Below are 24,671 nucleotides of genomic sequence, written 5' to 3'. Positions count from 1 at the left end.
GTCCATGAGGATTCTCCAGGCAAGAATACTGGAGGGAGTAGCCATTTCCTTCTTCAGGGGATCTTCCCAGTCCAGGGATTGAACCCGGGTTGCCTGTATGCCAGGCAGATTCTTTATCATTTGAGCCATCAGGGGAGCTCCTGAGCCACCAAATACACATCAAAACCATGGAGTTATATCACTTCACACCCACTACATAGCTCTAATCAAAAAGACAACAGTGTTGACAGGCATGTGGAGAAATGAGACCCCTCATAGTTCTGGTGGAAAAATGTAAATGGTGCAGTCACTTTGAAAGTAGTCTGGCATTTTCTCAAGAGGTTCAACATAGAGTTACAAGTTGACCCTGCAATTCTACTTCTAAATAATGAGCTATGAAAGAGAAGTGAAACATGAAAACATATCCACAGAAAAGCTTAAACACACATGTTCGTAACAGCATTTTTATGAAATAGCCAAAAAGATGAAACAAACCAAATCTTTCAGCTGATGAATGGATCAATCAGTGTGGTATATCCATACAGTGAAATATAGAGCTTCCCTGGTGGCTCAGAGGTTAAAAGCGTCTGCCTCCAACGCAGGAGACCTGGGTTCGATCCCTGGGTTGGGAAGATCCCCTGGAGAAGGAAATGGTAACCCACTCCAGTACTTTCGCCTGGAGAATCCCATGGACAGAGAAGCCTGATAGGCTACAGTCCACGGGGTCGCAAAGAGTCGGACACGACTGAGCAGCTTCACTTTCACTTTGATATCCATACAGTGAAATATTTAGCAATCAAAGGTATGAAATACTGATTCATGCTACAAATAGATGAACTTGAAATTTTATGCTAAGTGAAAAAGCCAGACAGGGGAGTTCGCTGGCAGTCCAATGGTTAGGACTCTACTCTTTCACTGCTGAGGGCCCAGGTTCATTCAGTCCCTGGTCAGAAAACTAAGATCCCACAAGGCAAGCAGCCAAAAAAGGAAAAAAATAAATAAAAGCCAGGCACAAAAGGCTGCATATGAAATGATTCCTTTAAGAAATCTGTTTATTTGGCTGTGCTGGGTCTTTGTTGCTATGTGGGCTTTTCCCTAGTTTGGCAAGTTGGGGTTCCTCTCCGCTTGTGGTGCACGGACTTCATTGTGGTGGCCTCTCTCGTTGCAGAGCACGGGCTCTGCAGCGCACGTGCTTCAGTAGTTGTGGCTCCCGGGCCCCAGAGCAGACTCAATAGTTGCGGCACATGGGGTTGCTTGTCTTAGACAGGTGGGATCTTCTCGGATCAGGGAGGGAAACCGTATCTCTTGCATTGGCAGGCACATTTTTTTAGCCTTGAGCCACCAGGGAAGCCCAGGATTCCTTTTTTAATGAAATGTCCAAAATAGGCAAATCTGTAGAGACAGCAGATGAATGACTGGAGGTGGGGGCTGTAGGAGGAAATGGAGAGTGATTGCCATGGATATGAGATTTCCTTTTGGGTGACAGAGATGTTCTAAGATTGAGTGTAGTGATGGGTACACAACTCTGTGTGCATATTAACCATTGAATTGTGCTCTTTAAATGGGTGAATTATATGGTGATATGAGTTATACCTCAATAAAGCTGTTACCAAAAAAATGTGGAAGAGTAACTGACCTGTGGCATTCCGTGTGTAAGTCTTAGCTCCGATGATGGTTGTTAGGGGTGGGTGGGGGGAGGTTGGCAGCAGCTACTAGACACGAGCAGCATGTGTTATCATGCAGCATTCTGTTTTATAGGATCTCCTCTATCGAAGATCTAGGTCATTAGTGGATTATGAAAATGCCAATAAAGCACTGGATAAAGCAAGAGCGAAAAATAAAGATGTTCTGCAGGCTGAAACATCCCAACAGTTATGTTGTCAGAAATTTGAAAAAATATCTGAATCTGCAAAACAAGGTACTCTTATATTAACCTTTAGTCATCAGGTATGTTTTACACTGTTACACAAGTAGTTAATCCTAATTTGTTTTGTTCACAGAACTTATAGATTTTAAGACAAGAAGAGTTGCTGCATTCAGAAAAAATTTAGTGGAACTGGCAGAGTTAGAACTGAAGCATGCAAAGGTAGTGTCATATTAAAGATATAACAATTTAAGTGACTTAAAATTTAGGAATGAGTCTGTTATGATACTTTATACTAATTTTAAAAATAGGAAATCTTAGACTTGAGAGGGATTTTAAAGATTATCTAATTTCAGCAAGAATAGTATCTGCAGTATCTCTAATAGTATCTCTAATGGTTAGCTCTGCAAGACTCCAGTACCTAATATGGAGAAACAGTGTCATTTTTTGACTAGTTAAAAAAATAAATTTTCTTTACTGTCATTGCTCATTTAAAATACTATACCTGAAAATGGGAACACTTTTGCATGTGTGAAATGATTATTGTACACATTTCTTGTTGCAGCATGTTTTTTTAATTGAAGTATATAGTTGATTTAGAATGTTACGTTGATTTCAGGTGTACAGAAAAGTGATTCAGTTTTATACATATATGTATATATTCTTTTTCAGATTCTTTTCCATTATAGGTTATTATAGAATATTGAGTATAGTTCCCTGTGCTATCCAGTGGGTCCTTGTTGTTTATTTTATATATAGCAGCATGTGTATGTTCCCTTGTGGCTCAGCTGGTAAAGAATCCGCCCGCAATGTGAGAGACCTGGGTTTGATCCCTGGATTGGGAAGATCCCCTGGAAAAGGGAAAGGCTACCCATTCCAGTATTCTGGCCTGGAGAATTCCATGGACTGTATAGTCCATGGGGTTGCAAAGAGTTGGACACAACTGAGCAACTTTCAAAAAAAAAAAGTGTGTATATGTTACTCTCAAATTCATATTTTTTGTGGTTAAAAAACATAAAATTTCCCATCTTAACCATTTTTAAATGTGAAGTTTGAGTAGTGTTAAGTATATTCACATTGTTGTATACCGGATCTCTAGAACTTTTTCATTTACTGAACATTTATTTTAAAAATATAATTGCAGGCCACATGTGTGTCTGTTAAATTTTAGCTTGCTAGTCTTAGCCTAGCTCATTGAGATCTTTTGGAAACTTGGGTTTGATCATGTGGTATTTGACTATTACAGTAGTTTTTCCTGTCAGTTGTTTGATATTTGCAATTTGTATGAACTTCCTTTTTATGTCTTCATCTAAGTTTTGATTTAAAAGGTTGATCAGGATTAAAGGAATCAGTGTTTGTTAATCTAATTTATAAAAGTGGCACCAAAAAACTTTTAGTTCCCTTCTGTTCTTTCTATGCTAATTGATACTAACTTATTAATATTATTTGGTTATATTTATTTGAATAGTTATGAATTCACTTATTTATACTATTATCCACCATTATTTCTCCATTTTATCTGTGAAGGACATTAGGATCTAGCCTGTGTTGGTTTTCTGATGTTCACTGCTTATGTTCTTTTTAAAGACGTTACAAACTATCACGGGTTTTGTTATAGATTAAGGATGAGTTGACAAACTATAACCTGTTTTTGTACAGCCTGTGAGTCAGAAATAGCATTCATGTCTTTAAATGATTATAAAAAGATCAAAAGAATAATACTTCTTGACATGCTAATTATATGAAACTCATTTAACCTATAAAGTTTTATTGAAATTTAACCTATAAAGTTTTATTGAAATACAGCCAAGCTTATTCACTTACACTTTGTCTATGATTGCTTTCATACTACTGCAGCAACGTTGAGTAGTTGAAACAGAGACCAAACGTCTCTGAAAGTCTAAAATGTTTACTGTTTAGCGCTTCACAAAAAGAGTTCACTGACCCATGCTATAGATTGGTGTTAGCTTCTGGTTTCCAGATTTTGTACTTTTTCAAATTCTTTCTGAGGTATGTTCTTTGGGTGCCAGTTTCTCACAGCTGTTCTAGTCCAGTTGTTCTGAACTAGTAGTGATTTTGCCCCCCAGAAGACATTTAGTAATTTCTGGAGACATTTATGGTTGTCACCAATCAGGATGGGTAGGTTATAGAGAGGCCAGAGGCCAGGGTTGCTACTCAGCATCCTCCGATGCACAGAGAACCCCCACAAGAGGGGATCACAGCCCCCGTGTCAGGAGTGCTGAGCTTGGAGAACTCTGTTGTCTCAGATTTCTTACTGATTTTGTAAGTCCGAACAAAATCTCATTTTGGTCCCAGGATCCAAGTAAACCATTCCAGAAAGAGTAGATAACGGTTAAATTTACAGCAAGATGTTTGAAACTACTTTGGATTTTATTTATTATAACTGACATATATGACTCTACCACATAACTGAAGTCTAGTTATAACAGAAAACTCGATAGTTAGGTCACTTTTGTTTCCTTGAAAATAGGCTCAGATTCTTTATTAAGGAAATAAAAAATGTATGATGGGGCAGTAACAAGAGAAAGTGATGAGCCAGCTGTGGGGGTGTGACGTGAGTCCCCACGTACCCTACTGTAGGTGCAGAGCAAGGTACACCTTTTGCAGGGCATCTGGTGTCAGCCTGCAGCACATACATCTCGTGACTCGGCGGTTCCCATTGGGGGGTGCAGCTGTAAGAAGGTAATTTCATGACGATAGGCAGGCTTAGAGTCATTTGTCACAGTTCTGTTCTTATACCAGCCAAAAATTGACAGTAACTTAAACATCTAAAATTGTTTATTTTCACTTAATTTTAGACTTTCAGAAATGTTGCAAGGAAAGTACAAAGAATTTCTGAATACTCTTCACCCAGATTCCCCAAATGTGCATGTTATCACATCTGTTTTGTCTTTTTCTCTCCCTTCTTCCCTGTTTCTCTTTACACACACATCCCTGTACATACCTATTTTTGTCTTAAACCGTATGAATAAGTTGCAGATTCTATGCTTCTTCCTTTTACATGTTTCAGTGTGTATTTCCTAAAACCAAGTAATTCTCTTAAAATAGTCAGTTATAAAGGTGAGGAAATTAATATTGACATAATTCTGTTATCTAACCCAGAGACCTGTATTCACATTTCCCTGGTTGTGCCAGTAATGTCCTTAATGGCAGAAGGAGTGAAGAGATCGTGTGCATTCAGTGCACCTGTCGTCTTAGACTTCTGGTGTCTTGGAAAGTTGCTGAGTCTTTGTGTTTTGTAGCATTGAATACAACCCACTCCAGTGTTCTTGCCTGGAGAATCCCAGGGACGGCGGAGCCTGGTGGTGGGCTGCCGTCTTTGGGGTCACACAGAGTCGGACACGACTGAAGCGACTTAGCAGCAGCAGCAGCAGCAGCAGCATTGGATACAGGCCCGTAGAATGTCCCTCAGTTTGGGTTTGTCTGATTCCTGGGTTTGGGTTTTGCACTCTGGGAAGGTGTCCCACACAGAAGTGATGTTCAGATGGTCTCATTGTATCGCATGTGAGGAGATACATGCTGTTGATTAGCTGCCTTACTGGCAATGTACAACATTGATCATTTGCCTAAAGTGATGTCTGCAGGCTTCACAGTGGCCGAGTTGCTGTTTTATACTTTGGAATTAAGAGGTATACTGTGGGGAGGTACTTGAAACTGTTAAATACCCCATCACTCAACCAGCACTGACCAGTAGAACTTCGTGCCATGGAGGAAGTACTCTCATTAGCACTACCCGTGTGGTTGGCGTTAGTCACGTGTGGCTGTTGACCCCTTGAAATGTGGATAATGCACCTGAGGGACTGAGTTTTCATTTAATTTTAATTAACAGAAATTTTAATTATGCAGCTGTACATAGCTAATGGCTATAGTATTAGCATTTTAAGTCTCATAGTAGCATCCATTCATGTTTTTTGCCTGAGTCAGTTAATTTGTGATGATTGCCAAATGGTCATTTTCTAATTCCATCTTTATACATTTTAGTTGACTTTCTAAGGAGAAGGATTTCCTTCACTCCTGTTAATATATTACTGTAACGTAAATATACTTAAATTTACTTTTGTATGTTCCTAAATTTGGATGCCAGTTCACATGTTTTATAAATGGGCATTTAGGTATGACTTTTGTAGAATACTTCTGTGTGATCTTACTATTTTTATAAAACTGCTATAAGTCTAAGCTAATGTATATTTTAATAGCTAAAGAATAAGAACCTGCCTTACCATCAGAACATGCTCAGTAGTTTAATCGGTATACAAAGGGCATATTTTATAACCCTCACTAGTGCATGCCAAATATTAATATATTAGTCTAGATAGAAACTTACTGAAGCATCTAGTATGTGGAAAATATTATTGTGCATGGAACAGATTCTGTAATTTTATGTCTTTAAACCTTTATTTCTACATAATGACTATTTTCACAATTCTGGTATTTTAATGTGATTTCTAATGCCATGTGTTTTCAGTAAGACTTTTTCACACTATTTGAAGCTCACTGTTGCTGTTCCCTTCCTTTGCAGGGTAATCTACAATTGCTGCAGAACTGCCTGGCAGTGCTCAATGGAGACACATAAGCCACACTCTTGCCTTCCAGTTAAAAAGGGCTGCCTTCCTTCAGATTTTATTTTTTATTAATGATGTTAGGCATTTACTGCTCACTGGAAACGAAAGAAACAGCTGACAGAGTGCATCTCCTCTCCCTTTTTCTGAAAAATAATGGATCAGTGCCACCCACGGGTCTGCGGGCTGCGTGGTGGCACCTGCGCACCTGCGCCCTGGACAATTGCCCATCATCGTGCCCTCCTCCTCTTCAGAAGTCCAAAGTTCTGTCTTTTTTAAGTAGCCTCTATAACTGTTTATTTTATGAATAGTATTCCTTTTGGCTACCAATCTTATTTACCTTTAAATAATTTCTGAAGTTTAACCCTTTCAAAAATACATGGTTTAAACAAAGATAAGGATTGCCATTACCTTTTTTTTTTTTTTTTTAAATTTTGTTTAAAAAAAACATTATACACCACCATAGTTCACTCTTGTATCCTGGTAAAGCATCTTAATCAGACTTATTTTAATTAACGTTTCTTAGAACTTTTGGGACAGGCTTTATGTACTCTTTATAAGTATAATTTCTGAAGAAAAGCAAATGCATTAGTATGTTTGCCTTAAACTTGTAGACTAAACCAACTATTGTCAAATAAACAGTGATAACAGTGATAGTTTTTAACTCTGGTCATTGTATCACTCTCAAATTTGGAGTAGCTATAATCTACTCCTATACTATGCTTTTACAGTGCAGGTCTTAGCTTTTCTTTCTTTCTTTTAAAATGGCATATGGAACCAAGTTCACCGCTTTACAGAAGAATGAACTGCTTCTCTGGGTGCTTTGAGCACTTTGTGTAAGATGGAATTGGACAGAGACAGGTTAGAGACCGCTGTTTGTAAAACTGGAACAGAGACTCTGGTCTAATTTCCAGGATTCCACCTCTAGCTCAGCCAATTAACCATGAGACATATGCCAGAGTATAGATTGGTATGTAGAGAGAAAGAGGCCTGCTATAGGGAATAGTACTTGTCAGTGGGGAAAAGTTGGAATATTTGGAATAAAAGTTAGGGTACAAAGTTAAGGTAATGTCAGTAGCTACTTTACAAATATGATAGACCTTTCTAATGTGAATGAACATTATGTTATTCCTGGTTTAAAATTAGCTCGAGTGGTTGGATTTTTCCACTCTAAGTTGTCTCCCATGTAGAAACCACAGGCATTTGGGTTGGTCACCCCTCCAGTGTGTTCCTAATTGTTTTTGCAAACCATTCTGAAGACCGCCTGCCTGGGTCTCAGGGCTAGTTACTACGGTTCCAGACTTCCTCTGCTGCTTGTCTCTTGCCTCGCTGGTGTGCTGCTCAGTGTTCCTCTCTGTTACTGTTGTTCCTCAGTGTGTTTGAATTGTCCATGTTTGTGTTGGCTGAGAGATTGTGTTTTGTCCTCCTTGTGCCCTTCACTGGTGAGAATATGCCCCTGTGATGCCCACCAGTGGGTGAACGTGGGGTGGAGGGCCCCAGCCTTTGGATTCAAGGGCAGTCCCTTCACCAGCTGCCCTTGTGGCCTCAGACCATAGGGTTCACTTGAGCTCTTTGCCTGTTTCTCCACCATGAAGGATATACTGACCTACCTCACAGGGGTGTTGTGAGGATTAATAAATGTTGGTACAGTGCTTTGGAAATGTGAAGATGCTGTGTTAATGCTAAAAAATAGCAAGTTCACAATTTTCTACACAGCCATCAACTAATCTGTTTCTACCAAGGTGGCCTTTTTCTAGGAAGGAAGTACAGTGGAAAGTACATCCCCTGACCTTTTGGTTTACATTTTAGAATGCTTGACGGAATGGGGTAAACTGGAGGTGACGATTATGGGTGTGGGGAGGTGAGGCGTGCTTAATAAATACATGTATAAATGAGTTATTACTATCCAAGGGTCTTGGGAAAGAATGTGTGTTACTCCTTTGAAGTCTTAGGGCAAAAATTTACTTTGTACCTCCAGAACAATTGAAGCATTCCATAGCTCACTGCTAGTCCCTGTTAAAAATAGCCCACCCTGGATTCACTGCTGTCGATTGAGTTGTGGCATTCATAAAGCTTTAGCGTGGCAGAGGTGCAAGAGGAGGACACCTAGTGGCAGAGACAGGACAGCAATGGAAAAAAATGGTTTCCCTCAGGAGATACTCTATGCTTTGAGAGGAAGAGGAGCAACCTGGTCTGTGGAAATGGCTTGGGGAGTCATTGTTGGTTGCAGTGGGAACCAATGATGTGAGAGATTAGGAGTTTATGTGGTGAGCAAGGACAGTGACCAGAGGAAATAAGTGAAAAAGGTGAGGCAAGCCTGCCTGAGGTCAGTGAGGCTCCAACTGGATGAGTTTTTTCCAGTGGGCACATAGTGTAAAAGGAGTTGATTTTTCACTGCTTATGGGTAGAGGAGAAATATCAATAACCTCAGGTATGCAGATGACACCACCCTTATGGTAGAAAGTGAAGAACTTAGAGCCTCTTGTTGGAAAGAGTGAAAACACTGGCTTAAAACTCAATATTCAAAAAACAAAAGATCATGACATCTGGTCCCATCCCTTCATGGCAAATAGATGGGAGAGGAGAATGAAACAGTGACAGACTATTTTCTTGGACTCCAAAATTCTGTGGTTGGTGACTGCAGCCATGAAATTAAAAGATGCTTGCTCCTTGAAGAAAAGCTATGACAAATCTAGACAGCATATTAAAAAAACCAGACATCAGATTGCTTACAAACGTCCACATAAAAAGCTATGGTTTTTCCAGTGAGATGTGAGAAGTGGGCCATAAAGAAAGGCTGAGAGCCAAAGAATTGATGCTTTGGAAGAAGCATCAATTGGTGCTGGAGAAGACTTGAGAGTCCTTTGGACAGCAACGAAATCAACCCTGAATGTTCATTGGAATGACTGATGCTAAAGTTGAAGCTCCAGTACTTTGGCTACCAGTGGAAAAGACCCTGATGCTGGGAAAGACTGAGAGCAAGAAAAGAAGGGGGCAACAGAAGATGAGACATTTGGATGGCATCACTGAATGGACATGAGTTTGAGCAAACTTCTATAGATGCATGGTGCAGTTCGTGGGGTGGCAAAGAATCAGCAGGACTGAGGCACTGAACAACAACAATAGCTAACAGAAAGCAAGTTTATAGCAGAAAACAAAAAGAGCACCGCTACAAATCCCTTTGGGTATAAAACATTGAAACACACATACCCAGACACCAAGCAAGTCCCTTTTTATCTGTATTCACAAATTACCAGAAGAAAGGACGAGCACACTCCCCCACTACCCCAAGTTATGCAGTCGAGCTTCCCACATTTGGGGAAGTCACAGGAGTCAGCACATCAAGAGTACAATGAATAAGCCTCGCCCTGGGAAGACCACCTTCGTGATTATGGTATCTCCCCTACCAGGTAAGTATGAGTTTCCGCCCACGCACCGCCCAGCACACTCGCGCTCGCTCCATTCTCCAGGCACGGTCACTTCCTCAGCCGACTCTGCACACTCCGGGCCCTCCGCCCCTGCACGCCTGTCGCCGTGGCCTCGCTCAGCCTTAGACCAACCCCAGGAGCCTCCGCGTGTCCACACGCAGGACGCGCAGACCCAGGTGAAGCGGGACCAGCAACCTCTGCATGCCTGCTTATCTACATACGCCACGCCCCTGCGTGGGTGTCTCCGGCGTCCTTTGTTGCTTCGCCTTGGGGACCGCGGAGCCCACTGACCCCACCTGAGACGCGCCGATATCTCCGATGGGGGGGTGGTGGGGGAGGGAGGCGTGGCGCGTGGCGACAAGTCTGGACCTGCAGAGGGGACCAGGGAAGACGAGCTCGCGGCGTTCGGCGCCCCGCAGTTGAGGGGGGACTGGGTGGGTCCCGGCTTGGGTCTGGTTTCACTTTTCTTTTACTGAAATTGACACGCAACAGAATGTCAATCGGACGTTAAATAGTTAAGAGCAGAGTTTCGTCATAAATTTAGCATGAAATTTAGTCCTCGTCCATGATCTTTCTGTCAGATTATGTAGTAATCTAATCTTGCAACAGCGAAAGAAAATCAGACTATCAGGGCAAAGCGTCCCTGTAAGGGGTAGATGTGTATGGGCTGGGTGAGGCGTTGGATGGTCCCTGAAAATCAAATACACGCAAATATCACGTTTTCATCCTGAAGGACTAGGCTGCCCTTTCAACCGCCAGATTTGTCTTTTCCTCTTCCGTACATGAAGATTATTTCTCGGAATCAAGTGGCTCCTCCCCAAACGTGAGCAAAACGACTGAACGAACTGTTGCGCGATCATGGGTGGTCCGTGCTAGGGAGCAAAGGGAGGCGAGAGGCATGACTGGTGATGTTAAGATTAGGGAAGGCTTCCTGAGGTCCTGACTGCTCAAAGATCCTAGAACACGTGTTATAGCACCCTTTGTTTTCTTCTTCCTTTTTTCTTTTTCTGGTGGGGGCAATGCTAGTTCCCGCGACAGGGATGGAATCGCACGCCGGCGCCTCCCTGCAGTGGAAGTATGGAGTTTTAACCACTGGACAACCCGGGAAGTCCCAAGCACCCTTTTTGATTATTGGTTGTCTCAGGAAGTTTTCTTTCTTAGTGAATATTTCCTAAAAATAGAGGATTTTCTTATCTAACCCCAGTGTTTCTTGATAAAAGTCAAGAAATTAACATTGATACCTTATTTATTCTATAGACATTATTCCATTTGCTCAATTCTCCCAGTAATCCTTTATCAGATCAGATCAGATCAGTCGATCAGTCGTGTCCGACTCTTTGCAACCCCATGAATCACAGCACGCCAGGCCTCCCTGTCCATCACCAACTCCCGGAGTTCACTCAGACTCACGTCCATCGAGTCAGTGATGCCATCCAGCCATCTCATCCTCTGTCATCCCCTTCTCCTCCTGCCCCCAATCCCTCCCAGCATCAGAGTCTTTTCCAATGAGTCAACTCTTCGCATGAGCTGCCCAAAGTACTGGAGTTTCAGCTGAAGCATCATTCCTTCCAAAGTAATCCCAGGGCTGATCTCCTTCAGAATGGACTGGTTGGATCTCCTTACAGTCCAAGGGACTCTCAAGAGTCTTCTCCAACACCACAGTTCAAAAGCATCAATTCTTCAGCACTCAGCCTTCTTCACAGTCCAACTCTCACATCCATACATGACCACAGGAAAAACCATAGCCTTGACTAGACGGACCTTGGTTGGCAAAGTAATGTCTCTGCTTTTGAATATGCTATCTAGGTTGGTCATAACTTTCCTTCCAAGGAGTAGGCGTCTTTTAATTTCATGGCTGCAGTCACCATCTGTAGTGACTTTGGAGCCCAGAAAAATAAAGTCTGACACTGTTTCCACTGTTTCCCCATCTATTTCCCATGAAGTGGGGGGACCGGATGCCATGATCTTCGTTTTCTGAATGTTGAGCTTTAAGCCAACTTTTTCACTCTCCACTTTCACTTTCATCAAGAGGCTTTTGAGTTCCTCTTCACTTTCTGCCATAAGGGTGGTGTCATCTGCATATCTGAGGTTATTGATATTTCTCCCGGCAATCTTGATTCCAGCTTGTGCTTCTTCCAGTCCAGCGTTTCTCATGATGTACTCTGCATATAAGTTAAATAAACAGGGTGACAATATACAGCCTTGATGAACTTCTTTTTCTATTTGGAACCAGTCTGTTGCTCCATGTCCAGTTCTAACTGTTGCTTCCTGACCTGCATACAAATTACTCAAGAGGCAGATCAGGTGGTCTGGTATTCCCATCTTGCCTGTGTTTCGGCCTCACGAAGCCACCTTGGCCCAGAGCAGGCTTCCTGCAAATGTCCCTTCCACCCGCCGCACTGTCCCCGCTGCTTGCACTGCTGGTGGGATGTTTTTAAGTGAGTGATCGAGGTCCACGCCAAGTGATGTTCTAAAATGACAGAAGTCTCTTTACAAGGAGTCGTCTCCTGAGACCTCTTGGGAAGAGAGAGAACCAGTTCCTCTCGAGTATGGGACCCCCCAACACCCTATCTGCTTACAAATAATGCCCATTTGGGAAAGAAACAGCTACCAAGTGGGGCAAGCAACTTGGCTGTATTCCAAGCCCTGGTTTCACCTGTTCCAAGCTCCTCAGGCTTCTACCTGTACTTTCTTGTCTGGATAACACATAGTAACATCTGGAGCAGCCGTGAAGAGATACCCCATGCCCAAGGTAAGAGAAACCCAAATAAGACGGTAGGTGCTGCAAGAGGGCATCAGAGGGCAAACACACTGAAACCATACTCACAGAAAACTAGTCAATCTAATCACACTAGGACCACAGCCTTGCCTAACTCAATGAAACTAAGCCATGCCCGTGGGGCAACCCAAGATGGGCGGGTCATGGTGGAGAGATCTGACAGAATGTGGTCCACTGGAGAAGGGAATGGCAAACCACTTCAGTATTCTTGCCTTGAGAACCCCATGAACAGTATGAACAGTAATCCTTTATAGCAAAGGGAAATTCAGAATCACGTGTTACATTATGTATCCTGATTTTTTAACAAATTTTAATCTGATATAACTCCCAGCCCTGTCTTTTTTATTTCATTATGCAGGCATTTTTGAAAATTACAGGCCAGTTATTATTGTGTAGAATAGCCTTTGATTTTTAAATTGTCCTGTATGTCCTCCTAATTACATTCAAGTATGTATTTTTTGACAGGTAGACAACATAAATGATACTGTATCCGTTTACAGGTTGAATTATGTCTGTGTCCTGCCACCCCTCCCCCAGGAAAAAAAAACAACACACCTCAATATACTAATCCCTGGTACCTATGAACATGACCTTATTTGGAAATAGAATCGTTGTACATATAATTAAGTCAGTCCAGTCACTCAGTTGTGTCCAACTCTGTGACCCCATGGACTGCAGCAGGCCAGGCTTCCTTGTTCATCACCAACTCCCAGAGCTTGCTCAAACTCATGTCCATTGAATTGGTGATGTCATCCAACCATCTCAGCCTCTGTCCCTTTCTCCTCCTGCCTTCAATCTTGCCCAGCATCAAGGTCTTTTCTAATGAGTCAGTTCTTCAAATCAGGTGGCCAAAGTATTGGAGTTTCAGCTTCAGCATCAGTCCTTCCAATGAATATTCAGGACTGATTTCCTTTAGGATTGACTGGTTGGATCTCCTTGCAGTCCAAGGGACTCTCAAGAGTCTTCTCCAACACCACAGTTCAAAAGCATCAATTCTTCGGCCCTCAGCTTTCTTTCAGTAAAAGTTCAGTAAGGTGGGCCCTAATCCAGTAAGAATATTGCCCTTATAAGAGGAAAATGCTGTGTAAGGACAGAGATATATAATGCCATGTAATGACAAAGGACAGATTGCAGTGGTCTTGTAGTGGTGGTCTTGCAGTGACTTGTAGCTGCAAGTCACGGATTGACTGTTACCTCTAGAAGCTAGGAAAAAGCAAGGACAGAGTCTACCCAGAATCTCAGAGGGAGCATGGTCCTGCTGACACCTTGAGTTTGGATTTCTAACTTTCGTAACTGTGAAAAAATTAATTTCTGTTGTTTCAAACCACCCAGATTGTGGTACTTTATTATGATAGCCCTATCAAGTTAATCCAGTGTCCTCCTGTGGGCATCACATTGGCAGCATGTGAAGCCAGTTTGTTCAGTTACTGATGGTGTTAACATTCATTATTTGGTTAGGGTGGTGTATCAGTCATCTACTGCTGTGTAACAAATTACTCTAAAACTTAGCAATTTAAAATAGTAACCATGTGGGTGACTTCCTTGGTCCCGTGGTTAAAAATTGCAGAGAAACTAAGCCTAGGCAATGGTGACTAAGACCTGACTCAGGCAAATAAATAAAGTGATTAATTAATTTAAAAAATAGCAACCATGTTATTTGCCCACCATCCTTTGGGTTATCAATTGCAGTTGGGCTCAGCTGGGCTGTTCTGTGGCATTGACGTAGGCTCACTAATACAGCTGCAGTCAGCTTGTCGGACAGTTGAGGCAGGTTGGTCTAAGGGCCTCAGCAGACATATTTCATCTTCACTCCCATATTTCATCCTCCAATAGGCTAAGTCAGACGTCTCATGGTGGTCTCAGGACAGCAAATAAGAGCAAATCCTGATAAGCAACTACTTTTCAATCTTCTGTTTCCATCGCATTTACTGTTCCATTAGCAGTGGTTCCGAAGATCTCCGGGTGGTAGCTCTGCTCCATAAATAGATTAAGATGGTTGGGAAGGTTTTCTGTCTCCCCGAGTCTGCACCTGCAGAGACCATATGAAAGACAGGGACGGAGAGACAGAGATTGGGAGGTTGAAGCATTATGACTGGGAGTAACAGAGACTGTGACCTTCCTTTAGGGGGCAGAGCTGGGGGCTGAGCCGGCATTGAGGGGGTTTCAGAAAGGGTGCCCTGCTGTCCCTGACTCTGTGACGGCCTGGGTGCTTGTTGGCCGCGCTCCAGGGCTTTTGGAGCGCAGCTGCTGTTTGCTGGGCCTGGGCGGGAGTGGGGGTGGGAAAGCGAATAAAAGCCCGCGGCGGAGGCCACCGCGCTGTGGGCCTGTGTGCGGCCTATGGGCAGGAGACGGCGCAGGCGAGTCCCCAGGCCACGGCCAACGCGGGATGTGCGGGTGTCCCCGAAAGGCTTTCCCGCCTCTGGCCAAGAAGGAAGGTCGCTGCGCTGCCGCAGGGTGTCGGGCGGGGCAGAGGCGCCGGGGGCGGGGTGCCTTTCTCTGGGGAGCAAAAGCAACCAGCACCTCCTTCGAGCCGGAATCGAACCAGCGACCTAAGGATGACCACACGTGTCGGATCTACAGTCCTCCGCTCTACCAGCTGAGCTATCGAAGGGTGCGCGCCACCAAGTGGCCGGGGACCTTACTTTTTCCAGAAACGCTGCAACACCACACTGGGACGCCCGAGGTGAGACCATCCGGGCTGGTCGGAAACCCCTTTGAAGAGAGCGTTTAAGTGCCCTTTAAGTGCTCTTCAAGTGTCGTTAGTTCAAAATACTCCTTTGAATAAAATGGTATTATTTGCTGTGGCACGTTGTGCCGCCCTTCAAAGCCAGTATCATCTTGCCTGCACTCCGCGGATCGCCTATGGATCTCCCTGCTTTCGCTCTATCACCTTTACAGCCAGAGTGACCTTCTCTCATTTTCTAGGAGTGTGGGAAAGAGGGTTTAGATGAAGCCGCTTCTCTTCTGGAAACTTCTGGTTCACTCAGACTTGAACCCTTACAATGGTCTACAAGACCCTCAGTTCTTGTCTCCACACAGTCACCTCTCTCAGTTTCGGTACCACTCTTAAATTTTGTTCTGTATTCAGGACCTCCTTGCTATTCTCCAGACCCACTGGTCTAGCTGACCTTTTGCTAGGGATGCTCTTCCCAGACAGCCCCATGACTAGCCCCCTCCTCCCTCCAGTCTGCTCACGTTGTCACCTTCGCCAGGGAGCCTTTCTGACCACCGAAATCAACACAGCAACCTGCCTCCTTATAGCAACTCCCATCCCCTTTTCCTCCTTGGTTTTTTTCTTTTTTTTCTTTTTCATAGCTCTGGTCACACAGAGTCGGACACGACTGAAGTGACTTAGCAGCAGCAGCAACATACTAATTAATTTACCTACTGTGTCTCTTGTCAATTTTCTCCCACCCCACACCCCTTTCTCTAAGTAAAATATGAGTATCAAGAGGCCTTTTTGTTGCCAAATTCCTGAACAGTGTCTGGCATGGGGTATTCAACACATAGTTGTTGAGTGGAAAAGTGCCCAGTACTGTCAAAGAGAAGATCAGGATATAAAAGAAGGGGCCAGTAGCCAGGGTTTGCCCAGGGGGATGTGCAGAAGTATCTTCTTTGGTCACAAAATAGAGCAAGGTAGCAACCCCTCCAAACCATTTCCTGCACTAAGAGACTTGACCAGACTCAAGCCTGGCTTTCAGCAGCATAAGGTCCTGTCCCTGCCTTGACCTCCACCCCCATTAAAATGTCTGTCTGATCCCAGACATAGAAAACAAACTTATGGTTACTAAAGGGGAAAGGTGGGGAGAAGACAGAACTGGGGATTAACATATCCACACTACTATATATAAAACAGATAAAGAGCACCTACTGTATAGCACACAGGACTATACTCAATATTCTGTAATAACATGCGAATAGAGTCTACAGTATATATAATACATATAATCCTGTCTCAAAAAATCTAACACCTGACACAGGCCCCTGATCTCCGTTTTTTCTTTCTTTCTTTCCTTTGGCTTCTGTATGCTGCATTTTAGTTCCTGGCCAGGGTAACCCCTGCCCCCATGCAGAGCTCAGAGTCTTAACCACTGAAGCGCCAGGAAGGTAGCCTAACTGCCCTTTGTTAGAGCATTTAACAGGGTTTGCAATTGTAAAAATGGTTCTCTTACGGCCCAAAGGGTCTCTCTCAAAGACTGGGAGCCATTCCTTTGAAGTGTAAGCAAGAAGGATAGGGCATCTGTCTCCCACTTTCTGTGCGAGGACCCATCCTAACTTCAGTAACTGCCCGCTGACAAACACGGCTGGCCGGCCTCTCTACTGACCACCTCTGTGGTTTTTCACTGCTGCCTCTTCTGAGCCCCCTCCCCCTCATCCTCCCTTTAAAACGCTCCGATCCCCTCGCCCATTTCGGAATGGAGCTCGATCAGCTCTTTCCCCTGCTGTCAGTATTCACTGAATAAAGTCTGCTTTCAGCACTTTCTCTACGGTCTGCTGTGTTTCTCTTTGACCGAGTCAGATCGGAAAGGACCAAAGGACACCTGGGGGGCCGCTCAGTGTCTGCCCGTTGGGGCAGCAGGCGGGGGTGGGGGTTGGGGTGGGATACGGGGGCGAGGCCCAAGGTCAAGGGCTCCTGACCCCGAGCACCGCGCTCCGGGAGCCCCCGCCTGAGGCGGTGGAGGCGACCGCTCGCGCTCTCACCTGGTTTTCTCCCTGCAACAGAATCCCGAGTTTTCCTTCCAGCATCACTAGGATAGGCTACATTATCCGAAGCACTTTCGTCACTTTTATTTAGAGAGACACCGTGAATAAACATAACCACGCTTTCCTATTAAGGAGGCTTTAGTGCTTAATGTCAACCGGTAAATAGGTCTTTTCTGAGCTTTCCATGACTAGAAAATGAGTTCAGACAGGCGACTGCAAAAAAGGCCTGATATTTTCTTCTTGCTGAAAGGAAGGTGAGACCAGACCCGAGTCCAGACCCACCCCTCAACTGAGGGGCACTGCGGTCTCGTGTCTTCCTAGGTTCCCACTGCAGGTCCAGACGGGTCGCCGCTCGCCCACCGGCGAGTCTCGGGTGGGGTTAGTAGGTCCCGCGCCCCCGCGTGGAAGAACATGACATCCGGGGCATCCCGGCAGGGGGCGTGGCGTATGTAGATGAGCGGCGCGCGGAGGCTGCTGGTCCCACTCCTCCCGGGTCTCGGTGTCCTGCGTGTGCACACGCGGAGGTTCCTGAGGTTGTTCCCCGGGTGGGCGAGGCCGGGCCGGGGACGAGCAGGAGCTGAGTGTACGGAGATGGTGCGAGGAAAGTGACCGTGCGTGCAGAGTGGGGCGAGCTCGAGGGTGCTGGGCGGTGGGTGGGCATCAACTCATACTTACCTGGCAGGAGAGATACCATGATCACGAAGGTGGTTTTCCCAGGGCGAGGCTTATCCATTGCACTCCGGATGTGCTGACTCCTGCGATTTCCCCAAATGTGGGAAACTCGACTGCATAATTTGTGGTAGTGGGGGATTGCGTTCGCGCTTTCTCCTAATTAATCTGGTTTGATTCTAATAGGAGAATATGGATAACTGCGTATTCGTGTTTCTTAGTTTTCTAGTATTTTCTGATATGGATAACTGCGTATTCGTGTTTCTTAGTTTTCTAGTATTTTTTGATATAGTCTTTTCTGATATATTTTGGTTTTCTAACTTACAGTTTTGTGATTCTTTGGTTAATAAAATAATAAACTGTTTTGAATTGGATTTTTGGCTTTATCTCATTTTTCTCTCAGAGATTCTTTTGCAAGCATTATTTTTCCAACAACTGGGTTTTTTTCAGCGTTACCTGGTTAGGTGGGAAAAGGGGTTCCTGTTTGATTAAAGGCCTCTCGAAGCAAGCTTTGCCGTTTGTAGTATTATAAAGGCGAGGTAAAGACATACAATATATGTAAATCATTTATTGTTTCAGTCATGCCTAATTGCGATCACTTGTACGGCAGCAAGCCAGGCTTACCTGTTCTTCACTATCTCTGCTCATCAAGTCGGTGGTGCAATTCAATCATTTCATCATCGTCCTGTATGTCACCTCTTTTTCTCCTGCCTTCAATCTTTCTCAGCATCACGGTCTTTTCAAATGAATCAGCTCTTCGCATCAAGTGGCCAAAGTATTGAAGCTTCAGCATCAGTCTCTCCAATGAATATTTAGGGTTGATTTCATTTAGGATTGATTCGTTTGATCTCGCAGTCTAACGGACTCTCAAGAGTCTTCTATCACTTACATGTGGAATCTGAAAAAAAAAAAGTCTTTATAAAACGAAAACAATCACAAACAAATCTGTGGGGCAGGGATAAACCAGGAGTATGGGATTAATAGGTAGAACACTGTATAAAAAATAATATACTACATAGCAATTGAACTATATTCAATACCTTATAATGGAAAATAATCTCAACTGTACACCTGAAATTAACACAAGATTGTAAATCAACTAGTTTAATACATTAAAAAAAAATTTTTTTTTTAAGAACCTGGAGGGAATTCCCTGGAGATCCATGTTTAGGACTCCAGGCTTTCACTGATGGGGTAGGACATCAGTCCCTGATAAAAGAACTAAGATCCCTAAACTTGTGCAGGCCCCACCAAAAGGCAGGTTTTTTACATGTACAAGAGAACCCCCAAAGGAAGATGGACTGTAGCCCGCCATGAGATTCTTCCGGCAAGAATACTGGAGTGGGTTGCCATTTCCTTCTCCAGAGGATCTTCCCGACCCAGGGATCGAACCCACGTCTCCTACATTGCACGCGGATGATTTACCAACTGAGCTATGAGGGAAGCCCTAAAGGAAGATAAATACCCCCAAAGTGGCTAAGTGCTTCCGTTTATTGGCCCTGGCTCCTTTTGCTGGAGAATGATACTTAGAAACTAAAATCTGAGTCCTCTTGTTGATGAATACTGGTGTGTCATTGCTATTAAGTCCTGTACCTATTTTATTCAATGGATTATATTCCATTATCATCATTACCCTGATTTGGCAGTGGGACTCCTTTGAAACTGGCTCCTGTGAGCTTGATATGCCCACAAACCAGTCACCGTACATTTCTTCACTTTTTGGCACATCGGCACTTTTCCAGGTTTGCATGTTCCGAAACTAAGAGCCTCACTTCCCGTGGAAGCTGATGTGCCCCTTCGCCCTCCTGCCCACCATGACTTCCGGTCGCAGCGAGGCTTCCTGTGAAGTGATGGAGAAGGCTATCAGGCTCAGAGCATCCAGGCTTAACCAGGCCTGTAGGTATCCAGCCTTGGCTGCCCTCCTTCGCCCACCTACCCCAATTCCTGGACATAAGGGGCTGCTTCCTGGAAGAGGTCAAGGTTCTGTGGACTTCCTGGAGACGGGGCTGGAGTCCAGAGGGAGGGGCAGAGGGCACGGGTGTCCAGGTTGGATTCTACAAATATTTCAGATCCCACTGGTGTGTGTCCACCACCCAAGATTGCTAGCCCACCCAGCAAAAGTCCTCCAGAGGCACAGCAAGCCACAGTGAAGTGGCCTTCCCTCAGCCCAGTGTGTTGCCACTCCCTGACCAGGCAGCGGGCACCTCTGCCCCTTTGAGGTTGGGGGACAGTGCCTCAGAGCATCCCTGCCAGTTTCTGTGACACCCGGACCAGAATAGTTGGCCATGCTGGTAACCAAAACCCACACCCCTTCCCACTTCCCCAAACCCAGGTCCCCATGGATTCTACACCTCCACATCCCTTCGGGAATAGATCCAACAAAAGCCTAAGGTTCTTTCTTTTGGCCCCATCTGCTGGTCTTTACAGATGGTATCATTCGAGGCTGGGGTCTCTGCATCCGCAGAGCAACGGACCTTTCTGGAAGGGCACCGGTCAGACTGCAGCGGCACAGCCCTCTAGGCCCGGGCAGACTCCAAAGACTCCAGGTCGGCGCATATTAGCAGTGGGACGATTAGAAGGGCTGAGACCAACAGGGGGTGGGGGTGGGGGGGTGACCACGGGAGTTTGCCAGGAGAGGAAGCAGAAACAGTCTCCAGTTTGAAAGGCAGTTCAGTTCAGTTCAGTTCAGGCGCTCAGTAGTGACAGACTCTTTGCGACCCCAGGGACTGCAGCACGCCAGGCTTCCCTGTCTATCACCAACTCCTGGAGCCTACTCAAACTCATGTCCATTGAGCCGGTGATGCCATCCAACCATCTCATCCTCTGCCTTCCCCTTCTCTTCCTGCCTTCAATCAGAACCAGAACCAAAAAAGGCCTCAGGGGTCGGGGACGGCAGCTCCGGGCCCCTGAGGTTTCAGAGAGCCACACTGCCATCGGCTGGTGAGTTTGGGTAGAGCAGGGGCTTAGGGGACGAGGAGGATCACGGGAAGGGGGCTCAGCTCACTGGACGGCCCGCACCAGCTGCTCGAAGGCCTCATCCACGTTGAGGCGCAGTTTGGCAGAAGCTTCGAAGTAGGCCACGTGGTGGGAGGCACTGAAGGTGGAGGCTTCAGATCGGGGGACCTGGGGCGCGAGGCGGGGATACGGAGGAGTCAGGGGCCTGCAGTCAAGGCTAGTCCCAGCCGGGGGTGGGGGGAGGCAGAAAGACGCACTGTGTGCTCTAACTGGGGTAACATACTGCGGAGGCTCAAGTGTAGAGTCCTCTGAGATGGACTCCACCTGTAAGCAGTCTCTGGAGTTTCCCTCCCACAGGAAGGGAGGGAGAAAGTACCACTCCCTGCTGTTCTCTGTACCCACACCCAAACCAGTCTGTCCCCAAAGTGAAGCTGCTCCTTCTTGATGACAGTCCAGCCCGTTTCCTTTTGGGTGCTCTCTCCACTTCAATCTCTTTCTCCCAATTTAGCCTTAAGGACCCAGCACTAAAGTTAGCCACCTGGTGAGAACCTCCCCTGCTTTTCACTGGGGAGCAAAAGCAACCAGCACCTCCTTCGAGCCGGAATCGAACCAGCGACCTAAGGATGACCACACGTGTCGGATCTACAGTCCTCCGCTCTACCAGCTGAGCTATCGAAGGGTGCGCGCCACCAAGTGGCCGGGGACCTTACTTTTTCTGGAAATGCCGCAACACCACACTGAGACGCCCAAGGTGAGGTCGTCCGAACTCGTCGGAAGCCCCTTTGAAGAGACCGGTGTGCTCGCCGCCAGGGCGCCAAGTGCGGGTGCGAGGATCCGGCAATCCTGCGGGGTGGCTGCGGCCCGGCCTTTGTGTCGGCTGGCATCGGGGCAGCGAGTTTCAAGATGCCTCGTTTTCTCTCCCCCGTCCCTCTTTCTACAAGTGGGGACCGCTCCCTGAAAGCGCGGAAGAGAGCTAGGGGAGAGGCGTTGGGAAATGGATGCGCGCGTGGGGTGCGGGAGGCCGGGCCGAGGAGAGGGCACCGCGGAGCCGACTGCCAACCGCCTAGGCAGCCACCTGGTGCTCTTTAAGTGCCGTCAGTTCAAACTACTGTTTTGGTCAAAATGGTATTATTTGTTGTGCCGCCCTTCAAAGCCAGTATCATCTTGCCTGCACTCCGCGGATCTCCTATGGATCTCCCTGCTTTCGCCCTCCCACCTATACAGCCAGAGTGATTTTTCTCTCCTTTGCTAGGGGAGTGTGGAAGAGGGGTGAGGGTGGGATGTGGAGGGTTTAGATGAAGCTGCTTCTCTTCTGGAAACTTCTGGTTCACTCAGACTTGAACCCTTACACAGGTCTACACGACCCTCAGTTCTTGTCTCCACGCAGTCACCTCTCTCAGTTTCGGTACCATTCATACATTTTGTTCTGTATTCAGGACCTTCATGCTATTCTCCACACACTGCTCTGTCCTTTTGCTAGGGATGCTCTTCCCAAACAGCCCTATGACCAGTCCCCTCCCCGCCCCCCCCCCCAGTCTGCTCACATTGTCACCTTCTCCAGGGAGCCTCCCCTGACTACCGAAATCATCACAGCAACCTGCCTCCTTATAGCAGTTCCCCATCTCCTTTCCTTCCTCCATTTTTTATTCTTTTTTCATAGCTGTTAACATCTAACATACTAATTAATTTGCCTACGGTGTCTATTGTCAATTTTCTCCCACCTCCACACCCTTTCTCTAACTAAAATATGACATTTTAGTCTAAAACATTTTGCCTTACACCTGAAACTAACACAACGTTGTAAACAACTATATTTCAATTAAAAATAATTTTCAAAATTCCTCTCTGAGAAAGTCCGAGACCTGACACAGGCCCCTGTCATCCTTTTTCTTTCTCTTTTGTCCGCGCTATGCTGCATTTTAGTTCCCTGGCCAGGGTAACGCGTAAGCCCGCACTGGGCGCTCAGAGTCTTAACCACTGAAGCGCCAGGAAGGTCGCTTGACTGCCCTTTGTTAGAGCATTCATTTAAAAGGGCTTGCAATTGTGAAGATGGTTCTCTCTTAGTCCAAAGGGTCTCTCTCAAAGACTGGGAGCCATTCCTTTGAAATGTAAACAAGGATAGGGCCTCTGTCTCCCACTTTCTGTGCGAGGACCCATCCTAACTTCAGTAACTGCCCGCTGACAAACACGGCTGGCCTGCCTCTCTACTGACCAGCTCTGTGGTTTTTCACTGCTGCCTCTTCTGAGCCCCCTCCCCCTCATCCTCCCTTTAAAACGCTCCGATCCCCTCGCCCATTTCGGAATGGAGCTCGGTCAGCTCTTTCCCCTGCTGTCAGTATTCACTGAATAAAGTCTGCTTTCAGCACTTTCTCTACGGTCTGCTGTGTTTCTCTTTGACCGAGTCAGATCGGAAAGGACCAAAGGACACCTGGGGGGCCGCTCAGTGTCTGCCCGTTGGGGCAGGAGGCGGGGGTGGGATGCGGGGGCGAGGCCCAAGGGCAAGGTTTCCTGACCCAGAACACCGCGCTCCGGGAGCCCCAGCCTGATGCGGTGGAGGCGAGCGCTCGCGCTCTCACCTGGTTTTCTCTCTGCAATAGGACCCCGGGCTTTCCTTCCAGCGTCATTAGGATAGACTACATATCCCGAAGGACTTTAGTCACTTTTACTTAAAAAGACACCGTGAAGAAACGTTACCACGCTTTCCTATTAAGGCGGCTTTAGGGCTTAACGTCAAAGGCAATGGCAACCCACTCCAGTACTCTTGGCTGGAAAATCCCACGGACAGAGGAGCTGGTAGGCTGCAGTCCATAGGGTCGTGAAGAGTCGGACACAACTGAGCTACTTCACTTTCATTTTTCACTTTCGTGCATTGGAGAAGGAAATGGCAACCCACTCCAGTGTTCTTGCCTGGAGAATCCCATGGACAGGGGAGTCTGGTGGGCTGCCGTCTATGGGGTCGCACAGAGTCGGACACTACTGAAGCGACTTAGCAGCAGCAGCAGCAGCGCTTAACGTCAACAGGCAAATAGCTCTTTCCTGAACTTTCCATGACTAGAAGATGAGTTCAGAAAGGGGAGGGCAAAAATGGGCTAACATTTTTGCCGAAAGGAAGGTGAGACCAGACCCGAGCCCCGACCCACCCCCTCAACTGCGGGGCACCGCGAGCTCGCGTCTTCCCAGGTCCCCCCGACTGGTCGCCAGTCGCCCACGCGCTCCCCTCACGAGACACTGGCGAGTCTCGGGTGGGGTTAGTATGTCCCGCGCCCCAGCGTGGAAGAACATGACATCCGGGGCATCCTGGCAGGGGGCGTGGCGTATGTAGATGAGCGGCGCGCGGAGGCTGCTGGTCCCGCTCCTTCCGGGCCTCGGTGTCCTGCGTGTGCACACGCGGAGGTTCCTGAGGTTGTTCTCTGGGTGGGCGAGGCCGGGCCGGGGGACGCGCAGGGGCGTAGGGGGCGGAGGTGGTGCGAGGGAAGTGACCGTGCGTGCAGAGTGGGGCGAGCTCGAGGGTGCTGGGCGGTGGGCGGGTATCAACTCATACTTACCTGGCAGGGGAGATACCATGATCACGAAGGTGGTTTTCCCAGGGCGAGGCTTATCCATTGCACTCCGGATGTGCTGACCCCTGCGATTTCCCCAAATGTGGGAAACTCGACTGCATAATTTGTGGTAGTGGGGGACTGCGTTCGCGCTTTCCCCTGAGTCTTTTTTGG

The 24,671-nt window shown here is 46.3% G+C and overlaps 1 protein-coding gene and 5 non-coding genes across 6 annotated transcripts in view; 3 read left to right on the top strand and 3 right to left on the bottom strand.

The window, feature by feature from the left end:
• The window catches only part of SNX6 (sorting nexin 6), a 49,278-nt gene extending 41,194 nt beyond the window's left edge, over positions 1-8,084 (top strand). Inside the window, exons 12-14 of the mRNA XM_027520795.1 lie at positions 1,738-1,897; positions 1,980-2,065; positions 6,384-8,084. Coding sequence (XP_027376596.1) covers positions 1,738-1,897; positions 1,980-2,065; positions 6,384-6,437 — 300 coding nt within the window. The 3' untranslated portion in view covers positions 6,438-8,084. The remainder of the gene's footprint in view (positions 1-1,737; positions 1,898-1,979; positions 2,066-6,383) is intronic.
• A 1,593-nt stretch (positions 8,085-9,677) lies between these two features.
• Positions 9,678-9,841, bottom strand: LOC113880217. The gene has a single exon (XR_003507679.1). It is a non-coding gene; the product is annotated as a U1 spliceosomal RNA (small nuclear RNA).
• A 5,310-nt stretch (positions 9,842-15,151) lies between these two features.
• On the bottom strand, positions 15,152-15,241 carry TRNAY-GUA. The gene is given in 2 exon segments: positions 15,152-15,187; positions 15,205-15,241. It is a non-coding gene; the product is annotated as a tRNA-Tyr (tRNA).
• A 2,760-nt stretch (positions 15,242-18,001) lies between these two features.
• On the top strand, positions 18,002-18,165 carry LOC113880214. Its single transcript, XR_003507676.1, has one exon. It is a non-coding gene; the product is annotated as a U1 spliceosomal RNA (small nuclear RNA).
• Positions 18,166-21,547: 3,382 nt separating this feature from the next.
• TRNAY-GUA lies at positions 21,548-21,637 on the bottom strand. Its single transcript is given in 2 exon segments — positions 21,548-21,583; positions 21,601-21,637. It is a non-coding gene; the product is annotated as a tRNA-Tyr (tRNA).
• Positions 21,638-24,495: 2,858 nt separating this feature from the next.
• Positions 24,496-24,659, top strand: LOC113880212. The gene has a single exon (XR_003507675.1). It is a non-coding gene; the product is annotated as a U1 spliceosomal RNA (small nuclear RNA).
• Positions 24,660-24,671: the final 12 nt, after the last annotated feature.

Source organism: Bos indicus x Bos taurus, chromosome 21, assembly GCF_003369695.1.
Source record: "Bos indicus x Bos taurus breed Angus x Brahman F1 hybrid chromosome 21, Bos_hybrid_MaternalHap_v2.0, whole genome shotgun sequence".
Lineage (NCBI taxonomy): Eukaryota > Metazoa > Chordata > Mammalia > Artiodactyla > Bovidae > Bos > Bos indicus x Bos taurus.
The sequence above is the reverse complement of the archived record's forward strand: the minus strand, read 5'-3'. Positions and strand labels throughout refer to the sequence as shown.